The sequence below is a fragment of the Marmota flaviventris genome, chromosome 14 (genome assembly GCF_047511675.1).
Source record: "Marmota flaviventris isolate mMarFla1 chromosome 14, mMarFla1.hap1, whole genome shotgun sequence".
Lineage (NCBI taxonomy): Eukaryota > Metazoa > Chordata > Mammalia > Rodentia > Sciuridae > Marmota > Marmota flaviventris.
This window is the reverse complement of record NC_092511.1, coordinates 56848561-56872294: the sequence shown is the minus strand read 5'-3', so window position 1 is coordinate 56872294 and position 23734 is coordinate 56848561. Positions and strand designations below refer to the sequence as shown.

Genomic DNA, 23734 nt, shown 5'->3' with positions numbered 1-23734 from the left:
AAAAACTTATAAAGTTTCTGAATAATATATACAAAACAGAATTCAGATATGCATGAAAAAACTACATCATAACCAAGTATAGCCAGAAATATAAGAATAATCCAATATTTTAAAATATTTTTAATGAATTTCACTGTTCTAGTAGATAAAAGAAAAAATTACAACCATGTTAATACGACAAAGTACACATGGATTCATTTTTTTTGCCCATAGTTTTTATTGATGCATTATAATTATACACAATGGTGAGACTTGTGGTTACACATTTTACATGCTCATGCTATAACAATGTAATTTGATCACTATCATTCCTCAGTATTACCTCTTATTCCTGATTTCTTTTAAATAGATTATTGGACTTCCTGGACATGTTCTCATTTCCAAATGATTAAACATTTAAAGTATTTCAGTTAATGTCAAAAATAAGACTATTCTTGGAGTTTTCGGGGAATCATATGAAGAAGCTAACACTATACTCTTTTATTCTACTAGTGCATAAATTAGCATTATCTACTCTTATGCTAATGAAATGACCTACACATTTTGTTACCATTTGTCAATTGTTTAAACTGAGGAAGCTAAAAATTCTTGGAAGAGCAGCATGAGATGAATCAAAGTGCACGAACTGGACCAATTTAGAATCCAGAAATCAGGACACTAGTTCTGCCATTTACTAGTTCTTTAGCCTCAGCAAGTTATCTAAATTCATTGAACCTCAAGGTGCAATGAATATAGTGTGCTTGCTACTTGCCTATTTCTCTGACTGACTACCAAAAAACCATTGGTTAAAATAAAAACCAACCGTGGAAAGACTTCAAAATGTTCACAAGGCTGGTGGATTGGGGAAGTCATTAAAACCTGAAGAAATGAAGGTGAGTTCCATAGTGTTTTCCTCTCTTTTCTCTTATAGTCTTAACCGGAAGGTGGGTCTTAGTCACATGGCAGTGGCTGAGATGTTGCCTTTCTAGGCCAAGAAAATCCCCATATTTCTGGGAACCCTTGGGAAAAGGGCCCCTTATGTGGGGGAAAATCTCCATCTTTCTCTCTTTTTTTATTCCTGTCTTTCCCAAGGAAGCCTCAGTGGAGAACTATATGTTCAGTGTAGGTGGCCAAGACTCCAACAGAAACCAGGTCTTTCTTGCTAGAGGATTTGGAAAATCAGTTCCCCTGGGCCATTTAGTGTGCGGAGGGATCCTAGAGAGGGTGAGTTGACAGGGATCCCCCAATTCGAATCTGTGTTAGTCCCAGGCTCTTCCCCCCAATGCACATGCGCAGTTTTAGACTCTGGACAGATCCAAGAGTTCAGTAGAGTCTTTGAAAATTGAGCTGAAAACATTGAAACCAGCAGCCACCGAAGAGATAGAATTTGTGGTCTGAACCTAACCAATATGATTGAATACGTCAGAAAAAAAAAAAAATCAACATTTTCCGAGGATTTGAACAGGATCCTAAATCTAAACAACATGAAATTCAAAAATTTCGGGTTATACTCTAAAATTACTCAACATACAAAACACCTAGAAAATATGATCAACTCTCAAGAGAAAAGAATTTTTAAAAGAGAAAAGATAATTTGATGGAATTATAACACAGACTTTAAAACTGTATTCCATGAGATCACAGTACACACACTTGAAATAAACAGAAAGATTGAAATTTTCTAGCCGAGAAATAAAATCTTCAAAAAGAACCAAATGTAAATTTTAGAACTGAAAAAACAAAATATCTGTAACAAAAAAAAATTAAGTTGGTGGGCTCAATAGCTGGAGGAATATGACAGAGGAAAGAGTGAACTTGAGGATTGGTCATCAGAAATTACCCAATTTGATGAACAGAAAAAAAAAATAGAAGAAATGAACAGAATTTCAGGAGCATGTGGGACCAAATCTAAAGGTCTAACATTTTTTTGAGTCATTGAGGATCCAGGAAGAGGGGAAAAATGATTGATATAGAAGAAATACTTGAAAAGTAATGGCTGCAAACTTCCCAAATTGGAGGAAAAATACAAGTTTATAGATCCAAGAAGCTCAGCAAGCCAAAACTGGATAAACTCAAAATCATGCTATGACACATCAAAATCAAATTGCTGAGAACTAAAGATAAAGAAGAAATCTTAAAAGCAGAGAAAAACTATATTTTATATAAAACTATGATTTGAATGACCAATAGTCATTATCAGAAATTATAAGAAATGATACATACAGTGCTTTATTAGGCAGATATCACAAATGGTATCATTATTTTAATTATAGTTTGTTTACTACATCTTAACACACTACATTCATTTTTTCAATCTATTCAACTTTCCCATAGTTTTCCACTATGCATGTATTTTTAAAATTATTTTATTTGTTGTTATTTTTTTTTTTAACGTGGAAAGCTGGGGATCAAACCCAGTGCCTCACACATGCTAGGCAAGTGCTCTGCCACTGAGCCACAATCCTGCCTCCACTATGCATATTTGATCCCAAGAATTGTGTGCAAATACATCTTGGCTATTATTTCTTTTAATTTAACCCAGATCTTTTGCTCTTGTTGAAATGAGTCTTGGCTAATTCATGTATTGTATTTAAACAAGTTTTTAAAAAAATCTCTAAGTTTCTTCAAAGATTACACAGATTAAATGGATCTTTTACTGTCTTATGGAGACATGGTGAAGATCAAATGAAATATACAGAAAAATGTACAGATTTCAGTGCCCAACTAAGACACTGTGAGTCATGTAAATCACAGACAGTAATAGCCTGGAAAGCCTCATTCTTTTGGACAGTCTCCTAAGAAGGCATTTTAGAGAGCTCTCTTGCCCACACCTCTAGGTTGATAAGGTTAGATGAGCGCCAGTAAACCTCCCTGGGTTCTGCCAGCTGAGCCACGGTCAATCCAAGCAGTGGCCATGTGAAGCTCAGTCTTTAACAAGGAATCCCTGGCTGTTGTTGGGTGTGCTTTTGGCCTGTATTAAATACTGTTTCCAGCAAAGTACAGATTCTAAACTCTGCATCTCTTTGGCACAGGAAACATGCAGTTGTGACATTAAGGTAAAAAAAAATTTCAAGTAGTTTCAGAGGATGACAAATTTCAACAAACACAACAAGCCAAAATGGATCAGAAAGCCCAGACATTCTGATAGTGTTTATAAATCCCTAACCCCCCTGTGATGATTCCCAGCTTCCCAGAGGCTGCAAGCAGGAGCATACAAATGATCTGGGAGCTTGCTCTCTCTCTCTGCCAAAGGCATATACATGGAACAACAGCCTGAAGCTACATTGCGATGCCCCGGGTTGGAGCCGAGTGAAGAACTCACACAAGTGAGATCTAATATGGGTTTTGACCTGATAAATATGGATATCCCCTTGCAAAGAAGGTCAGCACCCATTGGCAAGTATTAGCTTTAGAATTACCAATTATCCAAGTAGAAGAGGAGTGGGCAACTAAAGCAGTGACAGCTGATTTAAAGAGCCATTCGTAGTTCTCTGTACCAAGTGAGTGTACTCAAACACAAATGCTCCACCTTGAGACAAGCAGAGGCTACTGGCAGAATCAACCAGGTCTTTCCTGTGGTTAGTTCCCCATCTCTGAATCAAAGACATCCCTGCATACCTTTATGACTAAAGGCATCATAGAAACACCGAGTAAGACTTGGGAGTCTTGCAGATGGCTAGAGACATTCAGATTTTCAAAATTCTTGGCCAATCCTAAAGGAAAGCCACGCAGGCTACTTGGGTTTTTGATTCTCTGTTTAACAGAAGGCTGCGGGGTAAAAAAGAATGTGGAGCCTTTTAAAAAACAGGGTTTCTGCTTATTGCAATAGCATCCATGCATATAAGAAGGAACAGAATTTGAAAACGTCTAGATGGGAAACAAAGGCATGGAGAAAAGTGGGAACTAGCTTAGATCTGCTGATCTGAGCCAAAAATCTGATTCCACCCTGTAAACTCTGTCCTCATTTCTGTAAGAATGTGGTAGCAGGAAGTTTTCCTGCCCTCCCTCTACTTTCTGCCATGGTTTAGATAGGTTTGAGTGTGTCCTCCAAAGGTTCACATGCCTGCAGCTTGGTCCTCAGCAAGGCAATGTGGGGAGGAGCTGTCTAGTGGAAGGTAATTAGGTCAATGGGGGCACCCCCCCTCGGAAGAGATTAAAGAGGCTCTTGCAGGACGACCTAGGTTGGCTCCTGCATGAGTAAGTCCTTAAAGAAGAGTCAGCTTGGCCCTCAACTGTTTCTGGCTTCCATCTCATCTTGTGATCTCTCCTTCTTGAATATACTCCCACTGTGATGCCATCAATCATGTTACATGTAGACAGAAGGCCCTCCCCAGGGCTGAGCAGATACTGGTGCCACGTTCCTGAATCTCCAGAAATGTGAATGAAAGAAACAACTTTTCTCTATAAGTACCCAGACTCAGGTATGTATGTATGTATGTATGTATGTATTTATTTACTGTTGATGGACCTTTATTTTAGTCATTTGTTTGAGAATCAAACTCAGTGCCTCACACATGCTAGGCAAGTGCTCTACCACTGAGCCACAACCCCAGCCCCAGGTATTTTGTTAATAGCAACAAAACATGAACTGAAACACTCGCCCTTCTTCCTTTCCTTTTTCCTATTTGTACACATAAAAATCTGCCAATAATCCCACAAGTGTCCCCAACAGTGCCTCCTCATATGGATTTTATCACTTTTTAAAACTTGTGTAGTGTCATTAGTGTAATACAGTTATTCTCTCTCCTCTCCAGTATACCATCCTAACTATCAAAAAAATGACTTGTCCTTGCTATTGTTAGTCTTCATCTTTAAGTAAAATGTGGTTAAATCCAAGAGTATCTTTTTTTAAGCTGGGTCTAACTACTCCTTTTATGTGAACATTTTTTTCCTTACCCGATTCAAATTTTCTTTTATTTTTTTAGTATCATAAACCCTCCCTTTCCATTCTCTTCCTTGGAAATTACCTATGATAATATTTCAAGCTCTTGCTTCTCTTATGGTACACTCATCATATCTCTGAAACCCTAATCCAAAAAACAAATTAAAGGAAGTATAGCCCAAGAATTCGGTTTGCTAACATTTTGCTCCAAGTTAGCAAACTGAATTACCAAACGTAATATTTATCTTAATATGATTTAGTCACTGATAAAATTTCAACATTAAAAAATTCTGTCAAAAACCACAAGAGAGTAAAATAGCAGAAGGATCCAGACACAAAGTTCAAGGCTTCAGTTAAAATGAGAGAGAGAGCCGTTAGATTAAAATGATCAACAGGCTAAGGCACCAGAGTACAAATCCTAGTGCTACTTAGGAACATGGGGTTTCTAAAGACAGAGCTGAGAAGGATTCTTACCTGTCCTCTGTTAGTTTCATTAAGGTTGTTCCTCGAGTAGAGAAGACAATGAAAGACATTCTTAGCTGGGGGCTGGAAAGGGAAAGAAATTCCATTAAGGCAGACAGAAAAGACCATAGCACACCCTTCCTTTCCATCAAGGTTTCTGACCCATTCTTCTCTTTGAATCATGGCTGCCAGAGCTGAGGACCTATAAGCATTTAACGAGCACTCATCTTGAAGCTGTGAACAAACCAAAGGGGTGGTGACCTGCTGTGTATTTCTGGAAGCCACTTCTGATTGGACACTATTGCTCAGTGAATGGATTACAAGAAAGAAAGACAAAGTCCATCACTACCCTGGGCTGTCTGAAGCATGGCCCTGAGAGACTGGTCTGCAAGGTGTCGACAGGTTCAGAAATTCTGGCAGACAAAGTCTGACTGTGTCCCCACAGTAGCCTGGTGGATCCTGTAATGAAGAGACTGTCTCAGATTGTAGCCGTTTGATGCCACCATCTGTTAACCTCATACCGTGACCTTCCTTTGATCTAAAAGTGACATCATCACCAACTTTTAATTTCTCGTTAGCCTCCCAAGGAGGTTATCTCATAAGGAGAGAATGAATTGACTGGCTGCAGGTTCTCTCTTCCACTTGGTATGTCTCATTCTCTTGTTCTTTTTTTTTTGGTAGGGGGGATTGAACCTAGGGTCACTTCAACACTGAGCTACATCTCCCATACTTTTTATTTTTAATTTTTCCCACATTTTTAGTTGGTTGCATTATAGCTATACATAGTGACAGGATTTGTTGTTACATATTAATACATGCACACAACACAAAATATAACAACATAATTAGGTCAATATCACTTCCCAGCACTTCCCACCTCCCACCCCTCGGACCCTTTCCTTCACTGATCTCCTTTTGATTTTCATGAGATCTGCCACCATCTTTCTTTTCCTTTTTCCTCTTTAGCTTCCACATATGAGAGAAAATATATGACCTTTAACCTTCTGAGTGTGGCTTATTTCACTTAACATAGTGGTCTCTAGTTCCATCCATTTTCTTGAAAATGACATAATCTCATTTTTCCTTGTGGCTGAATAAAACTTCACTGAGTATAATGCTATATTTTCTTTATCCATTCATCTGTTGGTAGACACATAGTCTAGTCCATTTTATTTTGATTTTGGGGGAGTTACCAGGGATTGAACTCAGGGGCACTTGACCACTGAGCCACATCTCCAGCCATATTTTGTATTTTATTTAGAGTCAGGTTTTCACTAAGTTGCTTAAGGCTTCACTAAGTTGCTGAGGCTGGCCTTGAACCTGTGATCCTCCTGCCTTAGTCTCCCATAGGTGTCATTCTTAATGAACAAATTGACATTGTTTTTATATGGCAATGTTCAGGAGCATTGTCAATGTAAAATTCATACTCTGGGAGACAGAACAACTCTCAGCTGAAGACAAACATACTTCCCACTCTGCAAGAATTCCAGACTGTAGAGGGTTTGGCAAAGCAATTCCATCCTGTGGGCTCCCTCTGGGTGACCAAATAGTGCATCCAGAAGAGCATCAAACTATGTCTTCACTAGATAATAGCCTCCCACACCTGATCTGGTGCTAATAGTTTCCACTTTCCAAAACGTTTCTCAAGCCTGTGGTTTTTCCTTTTCTTAGCTTAGGACCTTGACCTCAATCACCTGACCACTGCAGTTACTTCATAGCTCATGTCCTTGCTTAGCATCATTCATTGCTCCAATTAATTCTTCACACTTATCTCCCAATTATTTTCCAGATCTTGTCACCTATCTGCTTTAAAACTCTAATGGTTCCTACTGTTTCCAGGATAGAGTCTACATTATTTCTACATATCTGACACATCTCTAGAAACCCTTAGCATGGTGTTTAGTTCTTGGTAGGAGCCTAAGTAGTACCTGGTGAATTGAATACTGGTCTCTAGAAACTAACTTCAGTTCTCTGCCCTGATCCTGTGCTACCTGCTACCACCTCACCATTGGTTGGGCAGCAGGACACCATGTTATAAATGATAATTATAATCATGATGATGGTAGTAATATAATAGGGCCAATCTCAACAAGTTCTTACTATGTGCCACACACTATCATGATTTGGCTGTATGATCTCATTAAGCTTGGAACAACTTTATGGGATTGGCACTATTGTTATTCATCATTTCCATAAAGGGAAACTGAGGCTCTGAAAGATTAAAAACTATTTTCCTCAGGTTCCACAGTGGGTGAACGGTGGAGCTGGGGCTTGGAAGCTCTGATTCTAGAATTTGGGCTCTTAACTACTCTATTATACTGCCTTCGCTGCTACTGAGTTTGGCTCTGAAAAGGTTGGATTTGATGTCTTGGACACAACTGGTGTATGAGTCTAGGCTGGAGACAATTTAACTTTGTGAGTTATTGGGACACTGTTATGATGTGGCAAAGTTGTTCAGAGACAGTATCTACAGTGAGAATGGAGATGAGCCAAATAACGGACCAACGCCAACACTGAAGGGCTAATCAGGAGATTTGTTGTCATTGATTTTGCGGGGAACAAGAAGCAAGAAAGGTTAGTTTATGTCTGTAGACCGCGAGGAAGGAGAGGAAGGAGCCAGGGAAAAGTAGAGGAAGATACAAAAGTGAAACAAGGACCCACAGGAGACTAGAGATAATGGTATTAAGTGGGACCAAAATGGAGAGATTGTCTACAAGAGGTTGCTTGGTTCTCAGACACTGGTGGGAAAGACGTGCAAGCATCTTCTAAGGAGTAAGATTGGAACTTGAGGTCATCATTCCGTTTACTCTTCTCTGGGTCCTTAATGAGGTAGACTCTTTTCTGATAATGAGGGGTATGAGGTATAGTTTGGGAATTTCCATTTTGAAGAAAGTGGTGCAGAACTAGAATCATTATTAAGAAGATGGGAGGGGTGCGGATCAAGATAAATAAAAGGACTTGAAATATTAAGGATTCCATTGATGTCAGTCATTGTTAATGAATGCATCTTCCCCATGCAGTATCAATGTCTTAGACTATTCTTTAAAATGAATAAATAAAAATAATCCTTTATTCACTTATTTGAAAATACTGATTGAGCATGTATATGCTACTGGGTCTGCCACAGTCACAGGCACTTGGGCTCCAGCAGACAACAAAATACTATCCCTGCCTCATGGGGTTTCCATGATGGTAATACCTTAGTGTCAGACTTTGAGGTGGCCATAACCAAGGAGGACACAGGTGACAGACAGCCAGAGGAAAGTGGCTCATGGTCTGGATTAAGTCACACCAACTTCTCTGGTCCTTAGTTATTCATTTATAAAGGGGAATGGATTAGTCCCTCCTTCCTTCCCCTTCTTTGGACTTTAAGATAGTGAAGAGACAGGGACAGCTGCAGGAGAGATGTGTGCCCACTGTAAGCCAGGTGCTGGGTTAGTAAGTTTGCACACAGTTTCTTTTGATAATCTCCACATGGAAATCAGGGGTCAGCTAAGGTAAGTAGACTGCTATGGTTGCATAATGGAGCTTGGATTCAAACCCACATCTGCCTAACCTCAAAGCCTGTCCCACTGGACTTCTCTGCTTCAGAGGGAGCAGAAATTGAGGGAAAAAAATGGAGGCAGAGCACATACTTTCAAATGTCTGGAGACAGATGTGTTTTAAGACACTCCAAAGGACCAATGAGTGAGAGTGCAGGAAAGGACATTTTGGCTCAATGACAAAAAGACTTTTCTGAAAACTGAAATTGTCCAGCTACTGGATTGTTTGCTTCAACAGGCAATAGTTTCTCTCCAGAGCTATTCAAAATAGGGGTTGCTGAAGGCCTCCTAAGACAGATTGGGAAGTTGTTCTTCCCAATTCTAAGTCTCAATGATCCTATTACATATTTTTCAATACCACTCATATGTTGCTTCTCTCTTTTCCCTGTATTTTTACTCCCATCCCTCCCTTTAGCATTTGTTTTCCCCAAATCATCAGAGTCTAAATGACTCCTGCTGCAGCTTCCAATTTGGGGCATTGAGGACAGGCCACTTCCTAATCCATTCCTTCTAATTAGGCAGTTAGGTATGTGTTGATCCATAATTGAATTTGGGAGAAGCATGTCTGTCACTACCTAGGCTCAAAGGATAACCTGTATTCCGAGATAAAGAATAGAATACAACCACAGAACTGCAACTTGTGTTATCCCTTGGAGGCTACACCAGGGAGAGTGAAATGTGACTCATGGGCACCATACTTAATAGAAAGCAGCACCTCGAGGACTCCCCCAATATTTAACTTGACCAGGTTTAAACCTATCTGGGAGAGTGGTGTAGAGGATGCTCAGAAAATTGTACCTGAGAGGGTACATGGCTGGTGCGAGCAACCATGACAATTTACCCAGGACTAAGGTGTGTTCCAGGGAGACTCTTGGTTTGAAAAACAGGAAGCTGTGGACAAACTGAGATAAGTAGTTTACACCTGATACACCCTACATACAAGTCTGCTAGAATGTGCCCACTCTTCCTGCATGATGCACTGTATAGAAAGAATGTTAATGATCCTTTAACAAGCATACATTATTCAACAACAGAGGAAAAAAACATTAAAATTTTTGGGTTTATATTTAAATCTGGCTCTTCCTGACAACACTAAGCCAAAGTTACTCTAATACATGGCATGGATCAAAACAAATTGTCCCTGATCCAAGACTTGGTAGTTCACCTTTGTCAAAAGCATCCCCAAAGTGGTTAGGAGTTTGCACAACAACATGATAGACTGGTTTTACTCATGGCAGAGAACTATTAGAGAAGTCAAAGCACTGCATTTCTCACCTGATGAATTTATGAGCCAGCTGTTCCACAAAGTAGTAGATCTCATTCCAGTGATGAAGCACGCTTCCTGACCTAGGAAGACAGAACAGGTATTGTTGACTCAGGAATTCATTTGTCTTCATCTCATGCTATTTCTCTTCATATTCTATCATTTTACATTTGACTTATCCATTAGCAGGGCTCACTATCTTGGTAACTTTGGAAATTATCCGAAAGGAGGTTTAGACTCCTGTTAGAGTTCTTAACATTTTTGTTCAAGAACTCTCCCAACTCCATCTCCACCATCCCCACTGCTACTCCACATACTGATGTGTTTTTCATACATGCACTGAAAAATACACAATCACACAGAAACACTGATTCATAGGTCAGTTCCAAATCTTTGCAAAATGGTCATTTTTGTGCTATTTAAATTATTTCTCTGATGGCAGAAGAGAAGTTATTCCAGTTCTTTTAAGTGAAATCAACATAGAGAAAACAAAGATACACAAACTCCCAAGAGTCCAACTTCATTTGTAAATATAGATGTGAAATCCTTAAATAAAATATTAGCAAGGGATCAAAAAAATCATTAATTAACTGGTAGAGTTCTTTTCAGGAAGGTACAGACAGTCAAACGTTTAAGGAAATCTAATGTGATTCCTCATATTGTAAACAACAACAACAAAAAAAAACACTCCTATTCTGCTTTTTATCATATTAAAAAGGAATTCTCTTGCTGAAAAGAGGGAATTTGTTTTTCCAGAACATTTGGAATCACAGGATTTTAGATATGGGAAGGATCTTCTTTAGTTCCTAAATCTGACTACTGTTTCACTGTTATCATGACCTACCACTTCAATTTAGCTCCTATGTGTTTTCTTTCTTTTTTGTGGGGGTGGGGACATGAGGCGGTACTGGGGATTGAACTCATGCACTTGACCACTGAGACCACTGAGCCACATCCCCAGCCCTATTTTGCATTTTATTTAGAGACAAAGTCTCACGGAGTTGCTTAGTGCCTTGCTTTTGTTGAGGCTGGCTTTGAAGTCATGATCCTCCTGTTTCAGCCTCCGCAGCCACTGGGGTTACAGGTGTGCACCACCGTGTCCTGCTCCCATGTGTTTTCTGCAGGGCTTGTATTCATTCTGCTACAGTGAGTTCATATTAGCTTTTTCTCTTCAAACCCACTCCTTCCTGTTGCTGAGATGCTTCTTCCTTTCACCTACTGGTCTGTGTCAGCTGAGCCCTAAATCTCTGCCTGCTATCTAATAATTGCTGAGTTCAGACTTTGCTTCTGTTACTGTATTTCAAACCTTTCCCATTAGGTTTTGATTACTTTTTTTGTACTCATCTATTTGCAATATTAGTTTCTACAGAGTTACTTGTTGCTATGTTTTCCTTGTCTCAAACTATTTTATAGACATTTAAGAGGAATATGGGCAAAGTAGATTTTACGTCCTTCTTCCCAGGATACAGTATTCCTAAGAATTCTTATTTTGATTGACTCTGGATCTCTATGAAGAGTATGATTTTTCTCTGTCTCATATCCAGAAATGAGAAATTTTTTTTTTCTACATGAAAAAGTGACACAGTATGTTATGGTCATATAATTAAAGACTCCATATGCTAAGGATGCCTCACTTTCCCCAAGTTTACCTATAATTTCAATTCTAGGGAAAATACTGAAAAAAATTTTTGTGAAACTTAAAAACTGATTGTAAAATGAAATGAAGATCAAAAGTCGAAAACTATTCAAGATGATGCTGAAAAAAGAAGAACAAGGGGAGAGGGATTTCCCTATCAAATATAACGACCCCTATATACCTGGCATAGAACATTCCAGAGAGTGAATGCAACAGCATAGGCAGCCTGCTGGAGTTCAGATCTGGGATTCCCCCAAAGGTCCAAGTGTTGAAGACTGGCCCTCAACTTGGTGCTAGTGGGAGTGGGGGTAGAAACTTTAAGAGTTGGGGTCTAGTGGGAGGTATTAGGTTGCCAGGGACATGCCCTAGAAGAGGCTGGGTATGCCCTAGAAGGGGACTGCCAGACCCCAGCCTCTTCCTCCTCTCTCTTTGCTTCCTGGCCACCTGAGGTGAACAGCTTCATCCACCCCTTACTCCTGCCATGATATGCTGCCACACCACTGGTCCAAAAGGAAGGAGTCCTGACAATGGGCTGAGATCTCCAACACTGAACCAAAATAAACCTTTTCTCTTTATAAGCTGATTTTCTCAGGTATTTGTTACAGAAACAGAAAGCTGACTGACAGAGCTCAAATCTCAACCTATGTGAGCTACAAAGGAAGAGAGACAATTCAGATTTAGGAGGGAGAATAAATCCTCTGGCACAAGATCTCGTGACAAACAGTTTTCTTTAAAATTAAAAAAAAAAAAAGTTAAATTGCTATTTCTTACCAAATGTAACCCTAGATATATTTTAAATCTAATGGAAAAAACACAATTTTTTTAAATCTGTGAGAATTATTAATGATTCTTATGCCCTCAGATCAGTACAGGGGTTCTCAAAGTAGGTATGGAAAATTAAAAATCATTTCTTAATAAAAGCATTATGTAGTTTACTCTAAACACTACATTTCTGAATGATAAAAGATATCATAAACATGTTAAAAGACAAGAAAATAATGAAAGATGTTTGCAATGATTATGTAAAACAAAAGATGGGAAATCAACATTTGAAAAATATTCAACTCCTCTAGTAAACATAGAAATGCATAAACAATTGTGAAATACCGCTTTACACCATTCAGATTTGGAAAATGTCTGACAATATTTGTGTTGGTGAGAAAATGGAATCCTCTTATATTGCTGATAGACATGGGAATTGATGGAACTGCTTTGGAGAACCATTTGGGAATGCGTAGTGTGGTTCAAAGTAAGCATTTCCTAAGACCAGGATTATCATTTGTGGAAACAAGGAACGTGCAGAAGGATTTTGTGTAATAAGGATGGTGACTGCTGCATTGTTTGCCACAGAAAAGTGTTATAAATAACCCCAACTTTAGGAGGTAAGAATGCTGGGAATTGGACTCAGGATATCACACATGCTAGGAAAGTGCTCTTCTGCTGAGCTTCACCCCCAGCCCTTTAAAAAAAATTATCTTGAAACAGGCTCTTGCCAAATTGCCTAGGCTGGCCATGAATTTGTGATCCTCCTGGCTCAGCCACCTGAGTAGCTGGGATTACAGGCATTACAAATGACCTCAATATCCATCAACATGTAATCTGTGAACACACACACACACACACACACACACACACTGCATATTTCTTTAAAAAAAAACCCACTAAAATAAATGTGAAAATCTGTTAATAGTTACTTATTTTATATAGAGAACTCATGAATATTTATTAAATTTTTATTATTTTTTAAGAACATAGATTGGCCATGCATAGTGGTGCACACCTGTAATCTCAGCAGCTCAGGAGGCTGAGGCAGGAGGATTGCAAGTTCAAGGCCAGCCTCAGTAACTTAGTGAGGCCCTAAGCAACTCAGTGAGACCTGTCTCTAATAAATATAAAAAAGGACTGGGGATGTGGCACAGTAGTTAAGCATCCCTGGGTTCAATCTACAGTACCAAAAAAAGAAAAAAAAAAGAATATACATTGTTCTAGAATTTTACAAAAGACTCTGTAGACAATCAAAATCCTGGGTCCTTCCATATAAAGATAAGAGATATTCAATAAAATTCTATTTTTATGAACTGATTTTAAACCCTACTTCGTCTAATTTGAGATAGTATTTGGTATAACCAGCAGCAACAGGGGAATTATACTGAGGATTTCATATTTCTCAAGTTGCAAACATAATTTATTGCCTAGCACTATTATTGGGCTGCCCAACAGGCACAGATGCATAAGAAATAGTGCTTTCTCTCTAAGAACTCAATGTGGAACGGGGGATACAGATAAATTAAAATGTCACATGTCATGACAAGTATTATTGAGGTCTGTGCTTTTGAAACAAAGAAAAGGGAATGGCTTGCTGTGTCTATGCAGGCTCTGAGGAGGGGACGGTCTTTGACCTGGATCTGGAAGGATGGCTAGAGTTGGGGAAGACAAGGGAGAAAGAGCACCCTCATGAAACACTGAAGTAGGCCAGGCCAGGCTGTGCTGGGGAGGATGGAGCAGATTCATGTGGCAGCACCATAGAGCCCATGGAGGATGGGGTGAGGCGTTGGGGAGAAGGGGCAGGGGTCAGGATGAGCAAGAGGTACAGCAATCTCTTTTGTTGGTTCCCTTCTTGCAGCCTTTGTACCGTCTGTTTGGGACAATCTTGTCCCCACTAGCAAACTCCTACTCGTTGTCTAAGACTCAGCTTGGTGCCACCTGTTGCTTTTGACCAACAGAGAGGGACTCATTGAGCCTGCCTCAGGTTCCCGGGGCACCATGTGCTGTCACCACTGTCTGGTGGTGATCATATTTTTCCTCAAGCTCCCAAATCTCATGGATGCCTCTATTCTCATGGAAGCCTCCTGGTCCTCTACCAACCTGTTGGCCAACAAGTGAAATCACCTTGGCTTGAATAAGCAACCTGGGTTTGGGATTCAGATGGCTCCACACAATTCCTGTGACCCTGTGTGAAACTAAGGAGCTTTCCCATTGCTCCATGGTGACTGGGTCTGCCTGACCATCAACAGTGGCTTCAATAAACAATGGCTGCTGGGAGTCTCCAAAGAGCTCACCAGAAAAGCACATCTTTGCCTCGGGCTTTTAAAGCATTGGAAACCGTTTCATCCGGACCTCAGCCATCCTCTTGAACAGGATTCCCTTGTATGCTTTGAATCTCTAAGACTGGGTCCTGGAGGCTCTTCTTTAGCCATTGGGTAGATGCTCTGGCCCTGGGGATGTTAGGTGAGGTTCTAGCAGGTGAGTGGCCCCACAATGTCCATGTGCCTTAGAAGAGGCTGCACATGACCGTCTAGCAGTCATAGTCAAATCCAGAATCTACATCTCCTTTGCACAGGGCTTAAGAGATTTCCTTGAAGAAGATCCACACTTACTTCTGAAATGCAATGCTGTTTTTTGGTCTATATTAACAGAATTTGAAATTTGAGGAGTAGGGTAAGATGCCTAATGATAAATGGGGAACCCCCATACCTCCTCTAACTGTGACTATTTCTTCACCAGTAGAGATATCTGCACTGAGGAAATTTTACTGGGAGGAACACAAATGAAATAGGAACTCAAACTAAAATCGGGACACTGTTCCCGCCTCCCTTCTTTGGATTATAATTTCTTAATTCTAAGGATTGGCCCTATTTTACAGCCCACAAATCAATTCACATTCCTTGATTTATTAAACAGGGTCACCTGAAGAAAAGGCACACTTTATTTTGTCTTAAAACATTTCATTTTCTACTCTCATGTATAACTAATTAAAACAAATTAAAAAATTAAAAAAAATATTTCATTTTCACTATTCTATTCAACTGACATGTAAAATTTATATGATTTTGAGATTCACTGGATTTGTTGATGCTAGGTAGAGAGACAGGTCCAAAGGACTATCCTGGGTGTTAATTTTTTTTTTTTTAAAATCTGGGGTCATCAAAACCCTTTCTTCTAATGGGCAGATGCCAAATTTTCTCAAGAAGAAAATGGAAGCTTTGACACAAACTGGGGGCCGGATGGTACTGACAGGCCCCTTTTTCCCACCTCACCCCTGCTAACAGCTGCCCAGTCAATGTTGAGGTTTGTTGTTTCATATGTGTACATGTATATATAAGTGATCATTTCTTACACAATTAACTAAGCCTTCACCAAAATATATCCCCTTGTGCCATATTTGAGCTGTACAGTCCTCAAGCATCAAAGCTCATCATCTGACCCTCTAGCAAATACTCATGGGAACCCAGTAGAGTTCCTGCCCCTTTCCCAGGGTGATGCGCATGATGGGACTTTGTCTCAGTCTGAATTTTCTGCTGCATAATGCATGTCTCCCTTGCCTTTTGCCTTGTGAACGACTTTGTGGTTTGGAAACTGCCCCAGGGGCTATTCCCAGAATAATCAACTCTGGGTAATTCAGACCCTTGGCTTCTTCTCAACCCCAAGGATCTAAGTGGAGTCCTAGTCGCAGCTGGAAGAAGCCAGATATTGGTTGGAGAAATGAACGGCAGTGAGTGAATCCAATTCCAGGTTCTCTCCACTTTACACTATATAAAACATCTCATTTATCATGCCAGCCTATTTAAGAGTTAATGATTTTAAATTCTAGCTATGGAGTCCCAATAATATATTCAGACGCTATGGCTTGCCCAGACGTTGTTGTCCCAAGCTGTTAGATAGAAACAAAAAATTCCTTCTGAGTCCAAATACAAATAAGACTCGAAAATGTTCCATTGGACTTAGTTGTGGATATTTTTCTTTCCAGAAATGCTTTTAACACATAATTGCTAAGTAAACTACAGTTACAGAGAGTTACAGTGCCACGTTCTAGAAATCAGTGAATGTGAAAGGTCTCTGATTTTGGTGTCGTCAAATCCTAACTCATAAACAGTTCTAGTCCCTGAAGATTTCCACGTGTCTTCTGGATATCAGGAGGATGTGGAAGGTACAGGCTTCCTCTTGGGATTTTGGGCACTTGGTTAATATTCAATTCAATACTCCAGGTCAGAGTCCATACCCTCTCATGCTGATGTGCCTTTGCAGAAGAGCTCACTCACCACCCATGGAAGGGACAGTCGCCAGTTCTCACTAGTGGTCTGAGGAGAGTCCCTGCAGGGGGCAGCGCCAGAGTTTCTTATTTTTGTTTTGCTATGCTCTCTCCAGTGTTTGGAACATGGTAAGAAGTTAAGAAAGTTTTGTGACATGGCACTCACTGTGTGTTCCCAGTGAGAAATTCTGCATGGAACCAGGCATTGCATTCAATTATTTCCAAGGGTCTAATATGCAAAAAGTAGGAGCAAAATAAGAACCCCAAATTTGGGCTGGGGATGTGGCTCAAGCGGTAATGCGCTCTCCTGGCATACGCGGGGTTCTGGGTTTGATCCTCAGCACCACATAAAAATAAAATAAAGATGTTGTGTCCACCGAAAACTGAAAAATAAGTATTAAAAAATTCTCTCTCTCTCTCTCTCTAAAAAAAAAAAAAGAACTCTAAATTTTATTCTGATTTGTTTTCTGGATTAAAAAAAAAATGCATTGTTCTGTGTTTATAAGAGTTTCCAAGCCTCTCTGTGGTTTAGCACCTCAGAAAACACAGGCTCTTTCCATTAGCCACACCAGAGTCAGGACTAAATGGGCCAAACTGGCTTGAAATTGTCCCCCTTTCTTTTGCATATAGATTTGAATATAATAACAGGGAAGAAGGCGGCTTATAGTTGCAACCATCAGCCAGAGTCTCTTAATCTAGAAAAGCAGAATAGCTCTAAGGGTGGAAATTATAAAACTGTCAGCCCCTGCTTTTCTTTAGCCTCACCCAGCTGAAGTCACTAATGACCTCAGTGAACCATACAGGTCCCCAGCCAACCTGGGAAGGCCATGGATATATCAGCAGCCTCACATGTCATTAAGTGGACCCACAATTAGTTCAGAGATGCTGCACCCACCTGCTAGTGTGCCCCTCTCCCCCGCTTCCTCCTTGGCCTCCTCCTTCCTGTGACCTCACACTGCACCCTAACTGGCTGGAACCGTAAGCCTGCCCACGCCTTCAGCCTTTGTCCTCCTGTTACTGTCTGGGGTCACAGCCAAACATCCCTTCTGCTCACAGAGGTTGAGCTTGACTTTTGTCTCCATTCCAACTTCTTTAGATACCAGCCCAGCCCCAAATCCAGTCCCCAAGTACTGTACTCTTGAGTTTGAGACCACCCATCCTGCTCTTTCCTGGGTTGTGGAGACCCCAGCCCAGGATGGCCAGCCCCGCCCTACTGATTTGAAAACAATGACTTCTAAACTGCAGAATGCAATCTACTTGTGAATTGGGAAATCAGTTTGGTGGGATATTGCCAACCTTAAAGAAGAATAATAATAAAATTGAAATATCAGAATATACTGCATGTAGAAACAAAAAGCAATGTTGCATGAAACTTTTGGTCAATTATGTGCATCACATATGTGCTGCATTAAGATGTAATGTGTATTTTTTTCCATGAGTCACATCAAAACAATATTATAACAAAATATCTGTTTCCTTTATCCCCACTCTACCTTTTCCAGCACAAACACACACATGCACACACACACACACACACACACAAACACAGAAACACACACAGCAGGAAAAGCCTAAAAACATTTCCTAATATCAACTATTGGTATTCTTGGTGCAAATTCAATATAAGAGAAGGATACCGGTCTTGGTGGCTCACACTTGTAATCCCAGTGGCTCGGGAGGCTGAGGTAGGAGGATTGTGAGTTCAAAGCCAGCCTCAGCAAAAGTGAGGCACTAAACAACTCAGTGAGATCCTGTCCCTAAATAAAATACAAAATAGGGCTGAGTGCCCCTGAGTTCAAACCCTGGTACTCCCACCCCTCCAAAAAAAACAAGAAAGACAGTAGAATGAATCTGACATTAATACTCTATCTACATATATGAGTACACGATTCATTGTGATTCTACATCATGTACAACCAGAAGAATGAGAAATTATACTCCATTTATGTATGGTGTGTCAAAGTACATTCTACTGTCATGTATAACTAATTGGAACAACAACAACAACAAAAAAAACCCCACAGACAATGGGTTAGTTGCCCAGAAGATATTTCCCATAATGGAGTGCACAGCAGTGACTTATTTCTCACACTCTCCACATTCAGAGATGAGGCCATAAGAGCCACTCTGCCTCCCTTCAAAGAGTAGCTATGGATATTATCACCTAGGAGGAAGTGACTCAGAATGAGGGCACTACAGGAGTGGACTTTAAAATACTCTATCACTACAGCAACATGTTCATTGTTAGAAACGGGAACAGGAGGGGACAAGCAAAGAGAAGAAAATGAAGATCACCTATCATCCCACATTGCAGGTATAATCACTGCCCATATTATAGTGACTCAGTTTCTAGACTTTTCCTCTAGGCATGTACACTTTGTCCACTTATAGGTTATTATTCCTGCTCTTCTTACCTGTTAGTATGGTTAATGAACACGACTTTAATTTTCATTAAATAATGTTCCCAAGCATCATTTCCAAGATCTGCATATTATACATACATTATTATTACCATTAATTCCTTTTTGTACACTGGATAGCTTCCTTTTTTTCACTTTTAACAGCAATATGTTGAACATTTTTATAACTATATTTATATATATATATATCAGGGGGAATATTTTAACACTTTACTGTGCTCTTTTTCTCTGGCATTTGTACAGAAAGTGACCTAACACACCATGTCTGTCCAAGGCATCCATCTGCCAGGGACCACAGTTGAGGGGTGGGAGATTGGCTGTTTCAAGCAGTGATGCAAAGAAGAAAAAGCTAATATTTGAGATTTAAAACGTGATTTTTGCAGCAAGATAGGTGGTTTGGAAATAAGATTTTGTCCAAAGGGAGATTTTTTTTTTCTGAATTCTTTAGCTAAAGGAAGAAGACAGAAGCAATAGAGAGTTCTCAGTTGCCCCTTCTGTTCCTTGAGAATTATGAAAAGAGAGAGGGTGGCAGGTGCCAAGAATGGGAGATTCATGTTTAGGTCTTAGGGAGGCAACTGTCCTACAGACTGTGTCCACATCAAGGTAAACCAGAACATGCAGTAAGGTGGCAGAGGAAGGACTAAATGATTTCATTATAGTTTTAATTTGGAAGTATTTAATTATAAGCCAGAATTTTAAAAATTTATTGTTCCTTTGGGTTTCTTTGTATCAGTTAGGTCTGGCTACATAATTCGTAGAATCCAGTGTAAAACAAATATGCAGGGCCTCTTTGAAAAGTATTGAGAATTTCAAGATGGTTCTAGCAGCCCATTAAGTCAAATGTTTTGTAAACAAGGGTCCTGGGTGACAGTACAGGTCCACACTCATGAAGGTAACCCTTGTATCATTATTTTCGGCCCATTCTCTATTGAGTTACGGGTTCTCAGCCCAGGATTCAGTGAACTTTTTCTCCAAAGGGCCAGGCAGTAAATATTTTAGGCTGATGGGGGCCGGCCTACGGTCTCCATGGCAACTATTGAACTGTTCTTTTGCAGCACAAAAGCAGTCATTGACAGTAGGAGAACAAATGCATGTGGTTATGCTACAATAAAATTTTATTTACAAAAACAGACTAAAGGCCATAGTTTGCCAACCTCTGTCTCAGTTACTTTCTATTTTTTGCTATCCTTATATCCACTATCATGTCTTTCTCATGACAAGCTAATATAAAAAAAAATCTATATTTCCCCGCCCTGATAACTGAAGTTTTAGTATACTTCGCCACTCATTTCCTGTTATTTATTACTGAGAATGTGAACTGGAAAAAAATTGTGCCTTGGGATATACATGGAGGCATTCTTTGTGACCTAATAAATATTTCATGGGCATTTGAAAGGAAAGTTTATTCTCTGAGGGTCATGGGGTTCAAAATATATTTATTAAATCAGCTTGATTAATTATTATTCATATCTTCTCTGTCCCTGGAACGTGGAAGTATTCAGACAGATGTCTTTCAGATTTCGGCTGAGATAATGTGGTTTTCATCTCCAGCAGTCAAAATAAATGTGAGTTATCTTAAAATATTTTCTAAATATTGAAGCATCCATGCATTTCTAGGATAAATTTTACTGGGTTGTAACATAGTATTCTTTTACTATACTGTTAGTTTTGTTGGAAATGTATTTAATTTAGGATTGAAAGTTTATATTCAAAAGTTTTGCCTGTGAACATACTATCTTTGATAGCTATTGACGTCTGATTTGTGCTAGCTTCCTAAATAAACTGAGAAATGCTCTATCTTTTCCTGTTTATTTTCTGTTCCTTAAAGATGTCTTAGAACTTTCCATGAAATCAACTGGTCTGGAATCAAATGATCTCCTCACCAGGATAAGTCAGCCACCCCCACCCTCAAACACCCAGATTCTATTGGTGAGGGAAAGGCAAAATCTAAAGGGGAAATCTTAACTAAGGGAATGTCTAAAAAATAACAAGATTGGGTGATTATTACTACTGTGTTCCAGACTTGGGGATTTAGTAGTTGGACTTAGGAGGAAGAAGAGGATTTTGGAAGCTAAAAATAAACTACATATCCATGTATGTATAAATGTAAGAGCAATTATTTTTTGCTATCTTGAATACAGTTTGTCTTTTGAAAATCTATTCTCTAAAGTTTGTGTCTTCCTACATAATAATAACATTATTATTACTTCTTAACTTTTCTAAGGCCATTCCTTATTTCTGGTTCTTTTATGCCATGTCTTTTTCTCATACTTTATTTCAAATATATTTTCCATTTTGACATACAGTATTTTCAAGTATTTTATTCAGCAAGGGCCTGTGGATGGCATACATTGTGAATTTTTGCATGTCTGAGAAATGCTGGCTAAGGAATTTAAAAACCATATTTCACTCAAGATTATAATAATTGAGGCTTTTGAGCATTTACTGTAGAGTTAAAAAAAATAAAGCCAATCAAGTCTCATTTTCTTTCGGTTGGAGAAGCCTCTTATTTTCCTTTTTGGAAGAATGCACATTTTCCCTATTTATTAATATATTTTAAGATTTATTTAAAATTATTGATCATTTTGAAAAATCAGGCTGAGTACTTCATCCATCATTTGGATCTGAAGACTCTGCTCTTTCTGTAGCTCAGGAAAACTATCTGTGTCATGACTGTTTTCTGTGGTATTTCTCATAAAGGCTCTCTTCATAGAATTCTTGTTGACATCCATGAGGTATCCTTTGTATTTCTAAGCTCTTTCTTCATAATTTTAATTTTTGCATACCTCTGCTTAAGTTCTGGAAAAAGTTTCTCAACCTGTCTTCAGATATACTAGATCTGATTTTTGCAGTATTCAGTGGGGCAGTCAGGGCTGCCAATGGATTTGAATATTCAGAAATATTGTAGGCTTTTTCTCCAAAAATCTCATTTTCAATTTGTTCCTTTCTCATGACAGATTGTTCACGTGTGCTAAAGAGGCTGTCAACTCAACACTTATTGAAAATACTAATAAGACCTACTTTTGCTGAAAAGGTTTCCATGGTCATTACCACTTCTTTTATGTGACAACTATTATAAATGTCTTTTTAAAACTTGATTTGCTTTTTGGATAATAATGTCTTGATGAAAATGATCTGTATTCTCCTTTCTAGAAGAATGCATATCTATTGGAAATGCTTTCATATTTTCTTCACTTGCAAGTAACACTTGGTTAGGTACACCTGTTAGTCCGAATATTCACCAGAATAATTTTACCCATCATAAAAGATGAATTTTGTCAATCACACTTTCTCTCCATTTAACACAGAAGAGTTTTTGTAGGGCATTGTTTTCTTCTCATGTATGATTCTTCTTTAGTCCTTAAAATAAAAAATGTACACCAGGAAATTTTTTATTATTTAGTCTCTTAAAAATTAATTAATTTCAATTGTTACTTGGTGAGTCTATTCAATCTGCATCTTCTTAGCATTATATTCTTTTTTCTAAAATCAGAAAAATTCTCTTTGAATGTTTCTTCTAGACTATATTTCCACAATGAAAAATATCCAGTAACTTTGAATATCTCTTTTTGTCATTCTCTATGTATCATCTTCTCTCTCATCACTTTTATCTAACTAAATCAGTTTCCTGTTCAAATTATGAGAATTCCTCAAATGTGCCTTTATCATTTATTTCATTTTCTGCATTGCCATCTGCTCTTGACTGCTTCTCAGGTGACTTTAAAAATCGACTATCTTATTTTATACTTCCTGAATTGTTCTAGGTTTCCTTGTCTTCTCATTTCATATTTTAATGTGTTTCACAGTTTTCTTGTTTTATTTAACCTTGATGAAATCACATGGTTCTATAATTTGACCTTTTTTTTTCACTACTGAAAATGCTTTCTATTAATACATTCTTCTTTTACCTCAAGAGTTTTGTTTAATCACTTACTTTACTAAAATTTTGCGGGCTCTATTGTTAATCCTTGTATATGATAGGTGTCACTGAGCTCCAAACTATATTTGATATGTACATATGTATATGCATATCATTTGATATGTATGTATCTAATATACATATATTTATATGTGTATACGTATTATATTGTTTCTTTGCATCATCTCATACTTATATACTTCTCCAAGAACTTAATCTAGGGAATGGGCATTGGTCTTGATGACTAAGTGAGTTTATGTTGCTTTATCAATCAGGGGAGAATGGGGAATGCAACAGAATTGTGGATTATTTCCACAAAGGAACTTTTTCCTTGCAATGTTTATTTGTTTTGGAAATGGATACACCATTCTAGCTTGCCATATGTAGGGCTTTCTTTTTTTTTTTTTTTTTTTTTTGTGTGTGTGTGTGTGGTCTCTACCCCAGATTCACATTGCACTGTACTGAGGCTAGGGCCTCATTCCTTATCCCCATTGTAGCCACATAATCAAACACAGGATTCTCCCATTCCTCAGGAGGCCCAGGGTCTATGGGAGGGACTCAGTAATGCTGGACAGAGTCACTTTCATGAAGATTCCTGGTG

General features: G+C 38.8%; 1 protein-coding gene across 1 annotated transcript in view; it reads right to left on the bottom strand.

Moving 5' to 3' along the window:
• Antxr1 (ANTXR cell adhesion molecule 1) overlaps positions 1 to 23734 on the bottom strand; it is a 228451-nt gene that overhangs the window by 190740 nt on the left and 13977 nt on the right. Inside the window, exons 2-3 of the mRNA XM_027934509.2 lie at positions 10141 to 10212; positions 5336 to 5407 (exon numbers count right to left, since the gene is read on the bottom strand). Of these exons, the coding sequence (XP_027790310.1) occupies positions 5336 to 5407; positions 10141 to 10212 (144 nt within the window). The remainder of the gene's footprint in view (positions 1 to 5335; positions 5408 to 10140; positions 10213 to 23734) is intronic.